This window comes from Oncorhynchus gorbuscha, linkage group LG09 (assembly GCF_021184085.1).
Source record: "Oncorhynchus gorbuscha isolate QuinsamMale2020 ecotype Even-year linkage group LG09, OgorEven_v1.0, whole genome shotgun sequence".
Classification (NCBI taxonomy): Eukaryota; Metazoa; Chordata; class Actinopteri; order Salmoniformes; family Salmonidae; genus Oncorhynchus; species Oncorhynchus gorbuscha.
The window spans coordinates 45,278,480-45,293,932 of NC_060181.1; the positions used below are offsets into that span (position 1 = coordinate 45,278,480).

Consider the following 15,453-nt stretch of genomic DNA (forward strand, 5'->3'; position numbering starts at 1 on the left):
AAGTCGCTTAGGATAAGAGCGTCTGCTAAACGACATCAACGTAAAATGTTAATATCACTCTGTTCCATCATAACACTAACTGGTCATCCTCTAATCTCTAGGGAGTGCGATGACCAAATCCCACCACATCCTGACTCTCAGGGATCTGGGCGATACCTGCCAGCTGCGTCGCCTGTCTCGGAGCCGCCACTCCGGGGACTCCTCCTCCCCAACCGATGGCCCCGCTGGACCAATGATGCTCCGTTCAGGGGGCACCCTCCACCCCAGGTCCCTACCCTTCAGCTCCCCTCCCAGAACCAGCGAAAACCTCCTGAATTCCCCTCGCGCTGGCTCCTCCAGCTGGCGCTCCCCTCTCTTGTCCCCTTCCAGTGTTACCTCTCCTCTCTCTCTGCGGCCTGTTGCCATCGACAGCCCACCCTCCAACCTCCCTCTGGCCCTCGGCCACTCCTCCAGGATCAGGCAGTCATTCAAAATCACAACTCCAGTGTCCACTGAGATGCCACAAGACTTCTTAGCATCATCCGAGCCAGTGGAGGTAGTGGTGGTGCCCTCAAACGGAATCACATTGACAGTAAATAATATGGAGGAAGACACAGAAGTCGGACCCCTGATGTCGGATCAGGACTTGCCCTTCGCGCCCTTCGACGTGGCGGACGCAGACGTGGCAGTGGCCTCTGTACTAAACGCCAAGCTGGAGTTTGACGAGGCCTTGCTGAATGAGACTGTGGCGCTTCACTGTGGAGTTTCCCAGACAGCTGGAGGCGATGTGGAGGAGGCATTAGAGGCGGAGCCGTTAGAGGAGACCCAGAGCCAGACTCGTGGTGGGGACAACATGGATGCCAACATGGCTCCAGTATTCACCAAAGCAATGGCCACTAAAGAGATCCTGGAGAACGGTTCCTCAGACGAAGACATAGATCACTACTTAAAGTTATCTCGTATGTTGGTGGTGTGCAAAGTCTCAAAGGACTCAGGGCAGGCAAGTCTCCCTCTCCCCCCACCAGCTCCTACGTCTCAGTCCATATCCCAGCTTGACGGAGCGGATAACTGCTCTGAGAGTGATTCAAGCGATTCTACCTGCGATGAGGAAGAAACTCAGGAAGAGGGGAAGAGTGGGGAAGATCAGGGGGCTGACAGTCAAGCCTTGTTTGAAACCTGTGACCCAAATAATGACTTGTCTATTGAAGAGGAGGTTCTGATGGAGTCTGAGCAAATGGAATCCCAGAAAGAGGTTCTTCTGGACCCCAGCAGTGGCCATTTTGTTTTGGATGACGACAGCATCAGAGAGTACCTGGCTAATAATAAAAACGTAGTGCTTGATGATAGCGACAGCTCTGGCTCCTCTACAGATTCTCTCGTTGGAGTGGACGACGAGATGGGAGACCCAGACTTTGAGCCAGAACCCAAACCCAACCCCAAATCAACTCCTGTGAAAACCTTCATGGAACGCCCTCGTCCTGTGAGCATGAAAACTATTCCACGAAAACCCACACCAGCGCAGAGAAAAATCATCAGGGTGTCCTTACCCTCTGGACCTGCTCTGCCTCTGAATGTAGCCTTCTCATCGCCACCCATCGCTGTTCGAACCATTCCAAGGACGGTCACCTCCACCGCCTCCCTGACCCCATTTGTAATGAATGGCATGAACTCTATACCCTTACAGACAGGGGCAACTACGGGGAGAGCTATCGCTATCCGCCTGGCCACACCAAGACAAGCAGCTCAACAGCAGCTGACTGCCACTATTCAGTCTGCCTCCAACTCAGTCCTGTCTCCACAGGTTCTGCTCGTCAACCGTCAAGGTCAGATTCTGATGAAAGATCCAAACACTAACACCTTCCAGACGGTCAGCACCAGCTCCCCTTCCTACAGCCGCATCAGCCAGATAGCCAAGATTATCCACAGCAGTGGTGCACTGCCCCGCGCGATTCCCCAGATGGTGGTCGTACCCGCTACATCTACACCCTCGCCACGGACAGCCGTCTTCCATAGTTCAAATCTCATCACCAGTAGCAGAAACAACACCACCACACCAACCACCATCTCTAACAGAAACAACACCACACCAGCAACGACCACCAATCTCCTGATCAGGACCCCACAGAGTTTGCATGATGGGCGAATGCTGGTCCGAGCCATGCCCATGACGCGTGGAGCGAAACAAGTGAGGGTCAAGTGCGTCTCTGTGCCCAGCTCTCCAATGATGATAGGCAACCAGGCCCAAGCTATCTTAGACAGAGCCATGGCTTCTCATCGTGAGCCCTCTCGGTTACGGCCTAATATCCTCAGGGTGAGCCCATCCCAGGTGAGCCCGTCCCAGCTGAGCCCATCCCACTTCCAAGTCCACCCGTTCCTCAACAAGCTTCAGACCCCTCTAGCCATCTCAGACACACCTGGTCAGATGCTCCGCCACGAGCCGCCCACCGTACCCGAGTCTCAGGTCCGTGTCAAAAGAGTGTCCTTCGTCGCAGAGCGTCCCGGCAAGAAGAAATGTAAAACTGATTTCCTCCCGCAGTCACCCTCTAGTGACCTTGATGACCTAGATGGCAGCAGGTACGGCAGAGTACAACATGAGATGATGGAATTATTACATTTATTTTACTTTTAATGTAACTTAGACTGCACTGCACATTTTCCAATTGGGATAATAAAGAGAGAGTCTTTAAAATCAATCAAAGTCACTCTTTTTCATACAGAAATTGTGGCGTTAGAACTAAAGCCCCAACAATGAAAGATGTGCTGGATCTGGACCAGGAGAAAGTTGAGCCCAAGGTCATCCTACCAACAGAACCTGAGAAGATCAGGTTAGTTTCTTCTCAAACATGACCATAGCAAGATGGGTGCCAGAAATACGCACTGCAAAGTACATTTTTTGTTGTTGATATTTTAGAATGCATAAGTACGGAGCCCTTTAGGGGTGATGGTGGTGAAAATTTTGAACAAAGGCTAATCCCTCTTTTTTTCCATTTTTTTCAAACATTCCCTCAAATATTTAAAGTAATTCCCTCTTATAAAAAAATTGTTCCCTGACTAGAAAAAGAAGTTCCCTCAATTGTATTAGTTCCCTCGGATCTCCCCTGCAGATCTCTTGGCTTACAAGAATGGCATTTTCCTTATGTAGGCCTACCCGTTCCCATTCCCACTTGGCCGATAACATATTGCAGCCTTATTGTACGTCTATTTAGTTAATCAAATCCATTTTTATTTGTCACATACACATGGTTAGCAGATGTTAATGCGAGTGTAGCGAAATGCTTGTGCTTCTCGTTCTGACAATGCAGTAATAACCAACAAGTAGTCTAACCTAACAATTCCAAAACTACTACCTTATACACACAAGTGTAAAGGGATAAAGAATATGTACATAAAGATATATGAATGAGTGATGGTACATAACGGCATAGGCACGATGCAGTAGATGGTATCGAGTACAGTATATACATATGAGATGAATAATGTAGGGTCTGTAAACAAAGTGGCTAGTGATACATGTATTACATAAAGATGCAGTAGATGGTATCGAGTACAGTATATACATATGAGATGAGTAATGTAGGGTATGTTAACATTATATTAAGAGGCATTGTTTAAAGTGGCTAGTGATACATTCTTTACATCAATTTCCATTATTAAAGTGTCTGGAGTTGAGTCAGTATGTTGGTCGCAGACACTCAATGTTAGTGGTGGCTGTTTAACAGTCTAATGGCCTTGAGACTGAAAAACAGCTTCTGTCTCTCGGTCCCTGCTTTGATGCACCTGTACTGACCTCGCCTTCTGGATGATAGCGGGGTGAACAGGCAGTGGCTCGGGTGGTTGTCCTTGATGATCTTTATGGCCTTCCTGTGACATCTGGTGGTGTAGGTGTCCTGGAGGGCAGGTAGTTTGCCCCCGGTGATGCGTTGTGCAGTCCTCACTACCCTCTGGAGAGCCTTATGGTTGTGGGCGGAGCAGTTGCCGTGACCATTCAATAGCTTAGTTTGTGTTTTCATATGCCTATAAGGGCAAATATAGCAATTAAAACCCCTTAATTGGGCTAAGTAATTTCAACAGCCTAAAAAGCCAGGAGTCATAATGATGCATGTTTATAATGCAAACCAAATACACTTTGTGCAAACTCCTATTCATACACTTGGACAACATGAACAGTTGTCCATTTTGAGCGCGTCATCACTGCGACCCTGTGTTTTACTGGCTTCTTGCAGTTTGGTCTATACATCCACTAAAACATGGCACCAGCCAAGCGCCTGGATGTGTTTTTGACTTAACAATTGTGCATGTGACTCATCGGAGGCAGAAAGGCATGCAAATGTAGTGTGCATAGTTTCGAAGAGGCTTCAGTGTTAACAGGTGCAATGAAGCGCTCTCATCCCAGAGCTAGGCAGGAATTATTTCTGGCTCAGCTCCTTGATCTATAGCCTTTCTATACTCCAGGGGAGTTCGTTACCATCCTAGCATGGTAATTAGCTAATATGCAGGTGACCGTACTGTCATCACAACAAATCGAATAGCGGTCAGTTTTTGTTATGAACATAGAGCCAGAGCCTCTTTAAACCATCAATCTGTGCATGGTTGGCTAAGTCACTATACAGCTATAGCGAGCAAGATGCCTTGCAGTGCAGTCGCACACACACAGCAGCAGCATGCTTTTGAAATCCTGGGAAATGGTTGCAGAGAGACAGAATGCCGATTCTGAGGACTATTTTATTTGACTAGGCAAGTCAGTTAAGAACAAATTCTTATTTTGAATGACGGCCTAGGAACTGTGGGTTAACTGCCTTGTTCAGGGGCAGAACGACAGATATGTAACTAGTCAGCTCGGGGATTTGATCTTGCAACCTTTTGGTTACTAGTCCAACACTCTAACCACTAGGCTACGCTGCCCCAACATTATTGAGGGAACAAATTCAAGCAATGGATTAATATAATTGAGTGATCTACTTTTTATATTGAGGGAACTAATGAAAAAACTGAAGGAACTGATTAGCCTGGCTGTTTTTTTCTCTCCACCATAACCCATAAGGGGCTCCATACATGCAGTGCATTCCGGGAAGTGTTCAGACCCCTTTTTCTCCCACATTTTGTTACGTTACAGCCTTATACTAAAATGGATTCAATAAAAATGTTTCATCAATCTACACACTACCCCATAATGACAAAGCGAAAAGTTTTTTTTGTTGTAACAAGTGTATTAAAAATAAAAATAAACGGATACCTTATTTACAAGTAAGTATTCAGACACTTTGCAATGACATTGGAAATTGAGCTCAGGTGCATCCTTTTTCCATTGATCATCCTTAACTTCTACAGGAGTTAAGGATTGTAGTTTCATACCCAAGAAGACTCAAGGCTGTAATCGCTGCCAAAGGTGTGTCAACAAAGTAGTGAATAAATGGTCTGAATTCTTATGTGAATGTGATATTTATTTGTAAGAACTTTGCGAAAATATAAGCCTGTTTTTGCTTTGTCGTTAGAGGGTATTATGTGTCGATTGCTGAGATTTTTATTTATTTTATACATTTTAGAATAAGGCTGTAAAGTAACAAAATGTGTAAAATGTCAAGGGGTCTGAATACTTTCCGAATGCACTGTGGGTTTTGACTTCAGTCAGTCCTCCTTCACATTTTCTTTTTTGGAATGACTTAACCCAGATGAACACCCCTTTCCTACATAAGAGACGCATGTGGCAGCTTCCTTTTGATTGATGAGGATTTTCATAGGGAAAATGGACAGGCCCTTAATGCACATTTTGTGGGACTAAAGGTCGAAAATGGTAATACAGTGCTAATTTGTCCGCTTCACGTCAAAGTACATAAACCTACGGTGTAAGGGAAAATACAACCAGACATTTATCTATCATTGTTTATCATACAACGTCCATTTCATGATGCTAAAACGTGTTTAAATTATTTTTTAAATGTAGTTATAGATCCAGTTGAGGCGTGTTAAGGTGAGTATCGGAGCTCTATGTGATTTCTGTGACTTTCTGTACTCACACACACACAGCCAAGATGGAGTGGCACAGTGTGGCGCTTAGACACACAGAGCCTGTAATAGTTACTGGTGTTCCAACCATCTTAGAACCGTCAGACCTAAAGCTCTGCAACTTTATAAACCTGTTCTAGAGCTTAAGTCGGTGGTGCATGGTGAGTTGTGGCTCTAGAAGTTTCTCAGGCCGAGAAACAGCCTTGTCCATTTGCAATATCTTCAATTAATTTAACATTGCGAAAATGACAACATTTCAAAAGTCCCAGAATCACAAAATTAGGTACAGCGAAACTGCCTCGGCCCATAGAGACAGACCCTACAGGTTTCTGTCTGATAGCTCTTTCAGAGACACCGTAGCAACGCCAGGGAAAAGAAGTGCATTTTCAGCACTAATTAAGGTCACTGTTCAGACTCTATATCGGGTGGATAAGCCAGAGTTATTATAGCTGCGCTCGCCGGTTCATGTAGTTTGACACATCCAAGTTTCTCCCTAAGGATAACATGGGTTTACAGGTTATTCTCTAACTCTGCTTCTGTGCAGGCAATTTTCTAAATTTCTATGCCACATGTGCAGGGTCACCTGTACCTCTACAGATATCAACATGAAAAGATTGAAAGTCCCCTTCATATCCTAAAGGGGAAGTATGCATTTTATTAACAAATGAGCAGGCTGAAACCATTACAGAAAGGGAAACTTATGGCATCGCCATCGTTGAACTGTGTCGAGTTCAACGAGGTGCTCCACTTGAACGAGGTGTTCACTCGGTCTGACCTCAGTTACCGTGCAAAAAAAGTATGCCCAAAATGAAGCCTGACCTAAATTTGAGGTGCTTTTGGGTTACAGCGGCAGAACCGTTGAGGCTGGAAGTGCAATTCAACCACAGGAATGTTCCTATGGTCCTCCCAATCTGTGAAGCCTAACCTTGACCATGTGGAATTAACCCTTAACAGTGAAAAGAGTATTTCCTCCAACAGTTGATCTGATATCTCTTCCCATAGCAATACATTGCCTGCTGCCCTAACTTCAACCTGATGCCCATGTGGATTATGGTTGCCATAGCAAACTGTCTTCAATGACAACCCATCAGGCCACTCTAAGGATTACCTGTATTGATTTTGATTTCACTCCCTGCAGTTAGTGAAAAACACTGCATTTGACCCTCTGTAAATCAGTCGGTTCTTGACGCTACCCATTCCTTAAGCGGGATAATTGTCATCAGCAACCGCTGAATAGCATAGCGCCCCAGTCAAATAATATTACAAAAAATATTCATATTCATGAAATCACAAGTGCATTATTGCAAAACACAGTTTAGCCTTTTGTTTTTGAAATTATGCTTTACAGCGAAAGCAATCCAAGCGTTTAAGTTTATCGATCGCATGACAAAACAACAACAAGTACACTTAGCATCAGGTAGCTTGGTCACAAATCAGAAAAGCAATCAAATTAATCATTTACCTTTGATGATCCTCGGATGTTTTCACTCACGAGACTCCCAGTTACACAACAAATGTTCCATAACGATTCGTTTTATATATGTTTTGTTCCATAACGATTCTTTTTATATCCAAAATACCTCCGTTTGTTTGTCGCGTTCAGAAATACACAGGAAAGAGCGGTCACGACAACGCAGACAAATTCCAAATAATATCCATAATGTCCACAGAAACATGTCAAATGTTTTTTATAATCCTCAGGTTGTTTTTAAAATATATATTTTCGATAATATATCAACCGGGAGTGTAGGTTTTTCAATAGGACAGAGAGAAACAATGGCCGCTTTACTCTGTTGCGCAAAACTCACTCTGAGAGCCCCCACCTATCCACTTAAGCTATGTGATCTTTCTCACTCATTTTTCAAAATAAAACCCTGAAACTATGTTTAAAGACTGACACCTTAGGGAAGCCATATAAAAAGGAATCGGGTTGATATCCCTTTAAATGAAGGATAGGCATGCATAGGAACAGAGGGGTTTCAAAATAAGAGGCACTTCCTGATTGGATTTTCCTCAGGTTTTCGCCTGCAATATCAGTTGCAGTTTTTGGAAACTTTAGAGTGTTTTCTATCCCTATCTGACAATTATATGCATATTCTAGTTTCTGGGGCTGACAAATAGGCAGTTACGAATGTTTTTAATTTTTTTTGTGCCAAAAATGAAAATACTGCCCCCTACACGCAAAAGGTTAATGTAAAGATTCTGTATTTGGGTGTCACAATGAGGATATGTTTACTCTCAGCTTCCTGTGACAACCAGAAGTGCCTTACATGTGGGTCATAGGGGCAGTGTCTATTTCCAATAAGTTTAAACAGTGATTTACCATTACCAAATGGACAGGCTGAAATCAACACCAACGAGCGGTGGAGAGGAACCACTATCACTGCTAGGCCATCCCGAGTTCAGCGAACCAGACAATTGGGCATTTAAGCAATATTAGAGCATGTTCAATTCATGATGGTAAATTCCCATTTTAATGTATTGCTAATGGACAGCATCCAATGCATATAATACATTGCCAGTCTTAACATGTTATACTGCAGTTGAACAGTGTCCATTGCCAATATATTGCTATTGGATAGTGTCCATTACACATGCAATATTGCCATTGTGAACATGCTCTTCTGCAAGTTGACAGTGTCCATTGTCAATGTATATCAATAAGGATGTTGAATCAACACCAACGAGAAATTCTGACTTCCTATGATCAAACATGACAAATATACCTTCTAGGTTGATTCAAGGCTTAACATAGTGATATATCATTTGGTCAATATATAGGCCATCTCGACATTATATATGCCATTTGTACACGGTTGACTGACTTTTGGGTTCGGAAGCCAACTTCCTATGATCATATATGGCAAATGGACATAACATCCTGATTTAGTACTTTCAATACCTATATATGCCATTTGGACATGGTTCTGTGACTTTTGGGTTCAGAACCCAACTTCCTATGATCATATATGGCAAATGGACAAAACATAGGCCATATGACAACTTGCATGAAATAGGAAAAATCTATGCCCATATGGTTCCTATATTTGTATAATTGACCAAAATTGAAACACTTTTTACAAGGTTTTAAAAATTTGAAGATTTCACTCTTGAGACCTGACTTTCAGGTGGCACTAAAACCACCTTTTGGATTTTTGGTTTATAACACTCTGCATTTGACATGTTCCACTTGCAATATATTTTTGACCAACAGCTGCCCAAATTAGTGGTATTTGCAATTGTGTATATGGTTGGCCCAATGCCAATAAGATCCCATTCATTTTTGTCCTTTTCATGGGGGTCTTCCCTTAGAATCCTTCAGTAGAATAGGGATATCTAAACTCTTAATATAACACCATGTCTGTGTGTCCTGTCTTATAGACCACCTCTCATACCTCAGATGGCATGTCAGACCAACCGCACTCTACGTCCACCCAGCAGCAGCAGCAGCACCACTCAGAGTACCAGTAACATCCATGGGAAAACCCATGTCTGGGTCAGTGCCCGCCATGGAGATCTCTCTGACTGGGGCCCCTACTCAGGTGGGCAACATTGTATACATGCAGCATTGAGCGGTTTTACTCTTAAAACAAACCAAAAACACCCAAAAAACAATATTTGAAATTTATTCTGAATGTTAATAAATATTTCTCATTTATGATAAAAATAAACAAAAATGTAACCTTCCTGTCTTAACACACTTCAAACCTCTCAGGTTTCAGCTCTGACGAGGACACGTCGCCACCTAAACAGGACAAGACCAGGTTTGTCCACAGGAACCAGCCCCACCTGCGCTTTGAGATCACCAGTGACGACGGCTTCCATGTACAGGCAGACAGCATAGAGGGTAAGAATCTCAGCCCAACTACAGAAACAGTAGCTGTTTAGTTTAAGCCTTACAGTGCCTTGCAAAAGTCATCATTTTGCATTACAACCTGTAATTTAAATGGATTTTTATTTGGATTTCATGTAATGGACATAAGCAAAATAGTCCAAATTGGTGAAATGAAAAGAAAAAAAATGAAAAGAAAAAATTAACAGAAAAGTGGTGCGTGCATATGTATTCACTCCCTTTGCTATGAAGCCCTTAAATAAGATCTGGTGCAAAAAAAATATCCAAAACTTTGAACATCCCACGGAACACCATTAAATCGTTATAAAAAATTAGAAGAATAATATGGCACCACAACAAACCTGCCAAGAGAGGGCCGCCCACCAAAACTCATGGGCCGGGCAGGAAGGGCATTAATCAGTGAGGCAACAAGAGACCAAAGTTGACCCTGAAGGAGCTGCAAAGCTCCACAGCGGAAATTGGAGTATCTGTCCATTGGACCACTTTAAGCTATACACTCCACAGAGCTGGGCTTTACGGAAGAGTGGCCAGAAAAAGGCCATTGCTTAAATAAAAAAATAAGCAAACACGTTTGGTGTTCCGCAAAAGGCATGTGGAAGACTCCCGAAACATATGGAAGAAGGTACTCTGGTCAGATGAGACTCAAATTGAGATTTTTGACAAAACTGGTCAGATTTGAAGAAATGATGGATAGCGCAAAATACAAGGAAATTCTTGAGGGAAACCTGTTTGTCTTCCAGAGATTTGAGACTTGCAGCTGTAATTGCTACAAAAGGTGGCTCTACATAATATTGGGGGGGGGGGTGAATAGTTATGCACATAAGTTCAGTTTGTCTTATTTCACCCCCCAAAAAATGTTGCATATTCAAAGTGGTAGGGCATGTTGTGTAAATCAAATGATGCAAACCCCCAAAAAATACATTTTAATTCCAGGTTGTAAGGCAACAAAATAGGAAAAATGCCAAGGGGGTTAAATACTTTCGCAAGCCACTGTAGCTATTCCTATTTGTATGCAAAAACATTTTCTATGCAGAATCTATTGAACTGGCTTTTTTGTCCAGGACTAGGCTTAATGTGTGTCCAGTAAAACTGACCTTATGTAGTATAGCATTTTATTTTGTTATTCATATCCACCTTTTTTCTCTACTCTCGCTCCCTCAGTGGCGTGGCGAGCGGTGATCGACGGCGTCCTGGAGGCCCGAGCAGGGTTCCATCTGAAGGCGTTACCCCTGGGTGGGGTGATCGGGGCGCGGGTTCTGGGCCTGCTCCACGACGCTGTCATCTTCCTACTGGAGCAGCTACAGGGTGCCGCCAGCTGTAAACAACACCGCTTCCGCTTCCACCACTCTGACACCCCTGACGACGAGCTGCCCATCAACCCCAGCGGTTGCGCCCGCGCTGAGGTCTACACGCGGTAAGAACCAAGCACTGATGTCTGTGGTTAAAATAGGCATTTTGATGTCTGGGCCATCTTCCATAACTTTATCTCTTATTGGAATGTAGAGGTGATTCTCATTTTTAAGCTTATGTAATTCAATCTGAATTTCTGTTTTGTAACCTGAATTCTATATCCCCTACATTTAGAACATTACATTACTGTAGTTATGACTAACTCCCTCTCTGCCTCTGTCCCCTCACAGGAAGTCAACCTTCGACATGTTCAACTTCTTGGCGTCTCAACACAGACAGCTGCCTGACATCATGTCGACGCCATGTGAGGAGGAGGACGATGACGTCCTACTGAAATCCACCAGGTTAGTCAACTCCACAATTACCATTGAGTTCATGCTGTAATTTAATTGTATTTGTTTTTTTCTGAGAGAAGTTCTAACCTACAGTATTCTCCATGTTCCCATCTTATAGACGAGCCACCAGCACAGAGCTTCCCATGGCCATGCGCTTCAGACACCTGGAGAAGACCTCCAAGGAAGCAGTGGGGGTTTACAGGTCACTAAGAAACTATTTTTAAATGTTCTAATATTATTATGATTACTTTGTTTTGTCGGGGGAAAAATACTTCATACTTATTTTCTCTTTCACTGTTTAAAAAATATTTATTTTCCTTATCCTAGGTCTGAAATTCACGGACGTGGTCTGTTCTGCAAGAGGAACATTGAGGCAGGGGAGATGGTGATCGAGTACGCAGGCAATGTCATCCGTGCGGTTCTCACAGACAAGAGAGAGAAATACTATGACAGCAAGGTTGGTCAACAAAATCACCGGAGTTAATAAAAATGTCTTAAAGCAGTTTACAGAAACTAGTTGTGCTGCGGATGTTTAGGTTGAATACAAAGGAAAATACAGCAATGTATTTAATTTCAGAAAATACAGCTATGCAAAAAATACAGCTGTGCATCTCATTTCATTCAATAACTAAATATATTTTAACATTTGCGATGATACATTTTAATCTGAGCACTTGCATTCATGATGTGTGGATTTTAGTGTCTTGGTTGTGTATTTATTGACATACACATTTATTGTGTATGTCCCCTTTGGCGGATTAATAAAGTACTATCATCATTTGTCTTCTAAAACCCTCTAATCTCCTTGTCAGGGCATCGGCTGTTACATGTTCCGCATTGATGACTTTGATGTGGTTGACGCCACCATGCATGGCAATGCCGCCCGTTTCATCAACCACTCATGCGAGCCCAACTGCTTCTCTCGTGTCATCCTCGTCGACAGCCACAAGCACATAGTCATCTTCGCCCTGCGTAAGATCTACCGCGGCGAGGAGCTCACCTACGACTACAAGTTCCCCATCGAGGACGACAGCAGCAAGCTGCACTGCAACTGTGCCACCAGGCGCTGCCGCCGCTTCCTCAACTAGAAGACCAACCTAGCAAACAGACACCATGTTGGAGTACTTGAATTCTTCAAGGGAGACTGGGAGACTCAATGACGTGGTCATAAGGGTGGCGTTACCGATAAGTACTGACGAATCGGACCCTCCGATTCGGAACCCTCCGTAGATAGTTTAATTTAAAGACTGACTGATATGACGCTTTTTTATTTAAATACAGACTGGTGGACATATCCCGGAGTAGGTTTTCCTAAATTCGATGGTGTGCCGCTACAGGCATCTATTCTAGGCCTGCAAAGAAACCCAGTTGATTCAGACCTCAGTACTTTAGGCCACTGGTGACATTACAGCATCTCATGGGCCACTCGCTTGGTTTGTCTACGTTCTTGAATCAGTTGCCAATGGCCTCTGCTGAAAATGAAGGTAAATATTCCACAGTTGTGGTGCTTATCACTTAGACCAGAGATGGGGTTGATTATGTACTTCATTTCAGTTTGTCATCATTCAGATTACTCTGTTTTAAGAGGAATTCCATGTTATTGTACTGTAACTATGACAGTACAAGGCTACACTCGAGTTGAGGAGAGAACTATTTTAGCACCTTATTTTCAATGGCCATAAGCGTGAGCATTGCTGTACTTAAAATTTAAAAAGCCTGTTGTGTTTTTTTTATTTTTACTTTGACCCTAGCCACCTCCAGTATACATTTTAGAGCAGCTATATTTTAATTGCCCATGTCGATATTATGGAGACCATTATAACAGAATGTGTCCCAAATGACACCCTGTTCCATACATAGTGCACTACTTTAGAACAGGGCCAATGGGGAATGGGGTGACATTTAGGACATGGCCAGAGACTCTTATGAGCAGGTTCAGGTTGTTGTTCCTTTTGTTGTACTTATATGAAGGTGCTGTTGAACTACCCTAAAAAGGATACTTTCACTTATGGTTTTAATAAAGGTAGACTCAGCGAAGTGACGTTGCTACGATCACCACTGCAGATATTGAGATGCAAGACTTCGATTTCACACAGTCACACACACAGTATGTGCGTACGGGTTAGATTCACGCTGTTACAGCGTGGTAGCCAGGGCACAAAAACAGCGGAGACGTTGAGCCTCACGCTTCAACGCTCTTAGTTGGAAATTGACCCACTATGCTGTTTACTTTCTGCAACTCCATCATATTGCTGAGTCTACCTTTTAAACTGGTTCTCCACTAATTTCTCCCCTGTACTTGAAATTAGAATTTAATTTCTGTGAAAACATATCTTGTTGCACCCCTCTAGAAAGAAATAATGAAAGATGTTTTTAGTCTGCCAGGTATACTTTTTTTCCACTATTGTTTTTGTGCCGTTTTGTTCTTGATTATCCAGACTTTAATACTGGGGAATGTAATCTGGTTTGAGGTGATAAAAACTGCTTTGATAAGTGAACTATAATTTTACAACCGAATTTGTATATGTATTCATATACATGTATAATCAAAATGCTTACGAGAAAAAATGTGATGTCAAATATTAACCTGGTTTATATTCGGTAGTGAACACCCACTAATTTTTAAACGGGCATGAAGCTTACAGTACAATACCTGGTCGTAGCCTATGCTCAAATTGTCGTCCTTTATCTTTCTGTGTGTTCCTCTTCTACTTACCTAACAGTGACCAATCCTCTCCCTTGTCTCTCACAGGTATATTACCTCAGTGGCTCACCATGACATAAACAAGAGAAGATAATGTTTGGGCTCTCTTACAATAACTACTTCAGCCAGTGCTTGAGGTATTGGAACTCTTTTTCTGTTTGTTCTGGCCCGAGTCAAGCACTGACTGTAGTAAACCACGTAGAATGCATGGCCAATAGAGCATTTCATTCTAAGTGGTATGCTAGTATGGATATTGTAACTTGCTCTTGGTTTCCAACTCATGCTGTGCAACCCCATTTTAGGGCACCGAGCTTGGCAGTGCATGCAACAAAGGACACAATCTACATGTTTTGGGTTTGGAAGGGTCTCTGCCCCAGAGTACTGAATAAATGCAGTGTGTTGCCGTAGGACTGTTTATTTCACTGTGTATTGAATGAACATTGTTCTGTTACCTTGACACAAAGCAAACTTTGTCTGTACATAGTTGTATAAAAAAATTCTAAACCTGTTTATTTTTTTCTAAGCACTTTTTTTATTTATGATATACTTGGCTTAATAAAGATGTTGAAATGTTGGTTTTTGATTGATTCAGTGTGTGTGTGTGTGTGTGTGTGTGTGTGTGTGTGTGTGTGTATATATATACATATATGCGTGTGTGTATATATATACATATATGCGTGTGTGTATATATATACATATATGCGTGTGTGTGTATATATATACATATATGTGTGTGTGTATATATATACATATATGCGTGTGTGTATATATATACATATATGCGTGTGTGTATATATATACATATATGTGTGTGTGTATATACATATATACGTGTGTGTATATACATATATACGTGTGTATATATACATATATACGTGTGTATATATACATATATACGTGTGTATATATACATATATACGTGTATATATACATATATACGTGTGTATATATACATATATACGTGTGTATATATACATATATACGTGTGTATATATACATATATACGTGTGTATATATACATATATACGTGTGTATATATACATATATACGTGTGTGTGTATATATACATATATACGTGTGTGTATATATACATATATACGTGTGTGTATATATACATATATACGTGTGTATATATACATATATACGTGTGTATATATATACATATATAC

General features: G+C 42.3%; 1 protein-coding gene across 5 annotated transcripts in view; it reads left to right on the forward strand.

The window, feature by feature from the left end:
* Positions 1-14,858, forward strand: part of LOC124043698 (histone-lysine N-methyltransferase 2B-like) — an 87,863-nt gene extending 73,005 nt beyond the window's left edge. For 2 of the 5 annotated variants that reach the window (XM_046362563.1, XM_046362564.1), the window contains 9 exons: positions 102-2,553; positions 2,697-2,804; positions 9,364-9,524; positions 9,698-9,829; positions 10,997-11,249; positions 11,476-11,589; positions 11,699-11,782; positions 11,908-12,037; positions 12,393-14,858. In XM_046362563.1, coding sequence (XP_046218519.1) covers positions 102-2,553; positions 2,697-2,804; positions 9,364-9,524; positions 9,698-9,829; positions 10,997-11,249; positions 11,476-11,589; positions 11,699-11,782; positions 11,908-12,037; positions 12,393-12,668 — 3,710 coding nt within the window. In that variant the 3' untranslated portion in view covers positions 12,669-14,858. The remainder of the gene's footprint in view (positions 1-101; positions 2,554-2,696; positions 2,805-9,363; positions 9,525-9,697; positions 9,830-10,996; positions 11,250-11,475; positions 11,590-11,698; positions 11,783-11,907; positions 12,038-12,392) is intronic. The other 3 variants (XR_006840369.1, XR_006840368.1, XR_006840367.1) reach the window with 3 other exon arrangements.
* Positions 14,859-15,453: the final 595 nt, after the last annotated feature.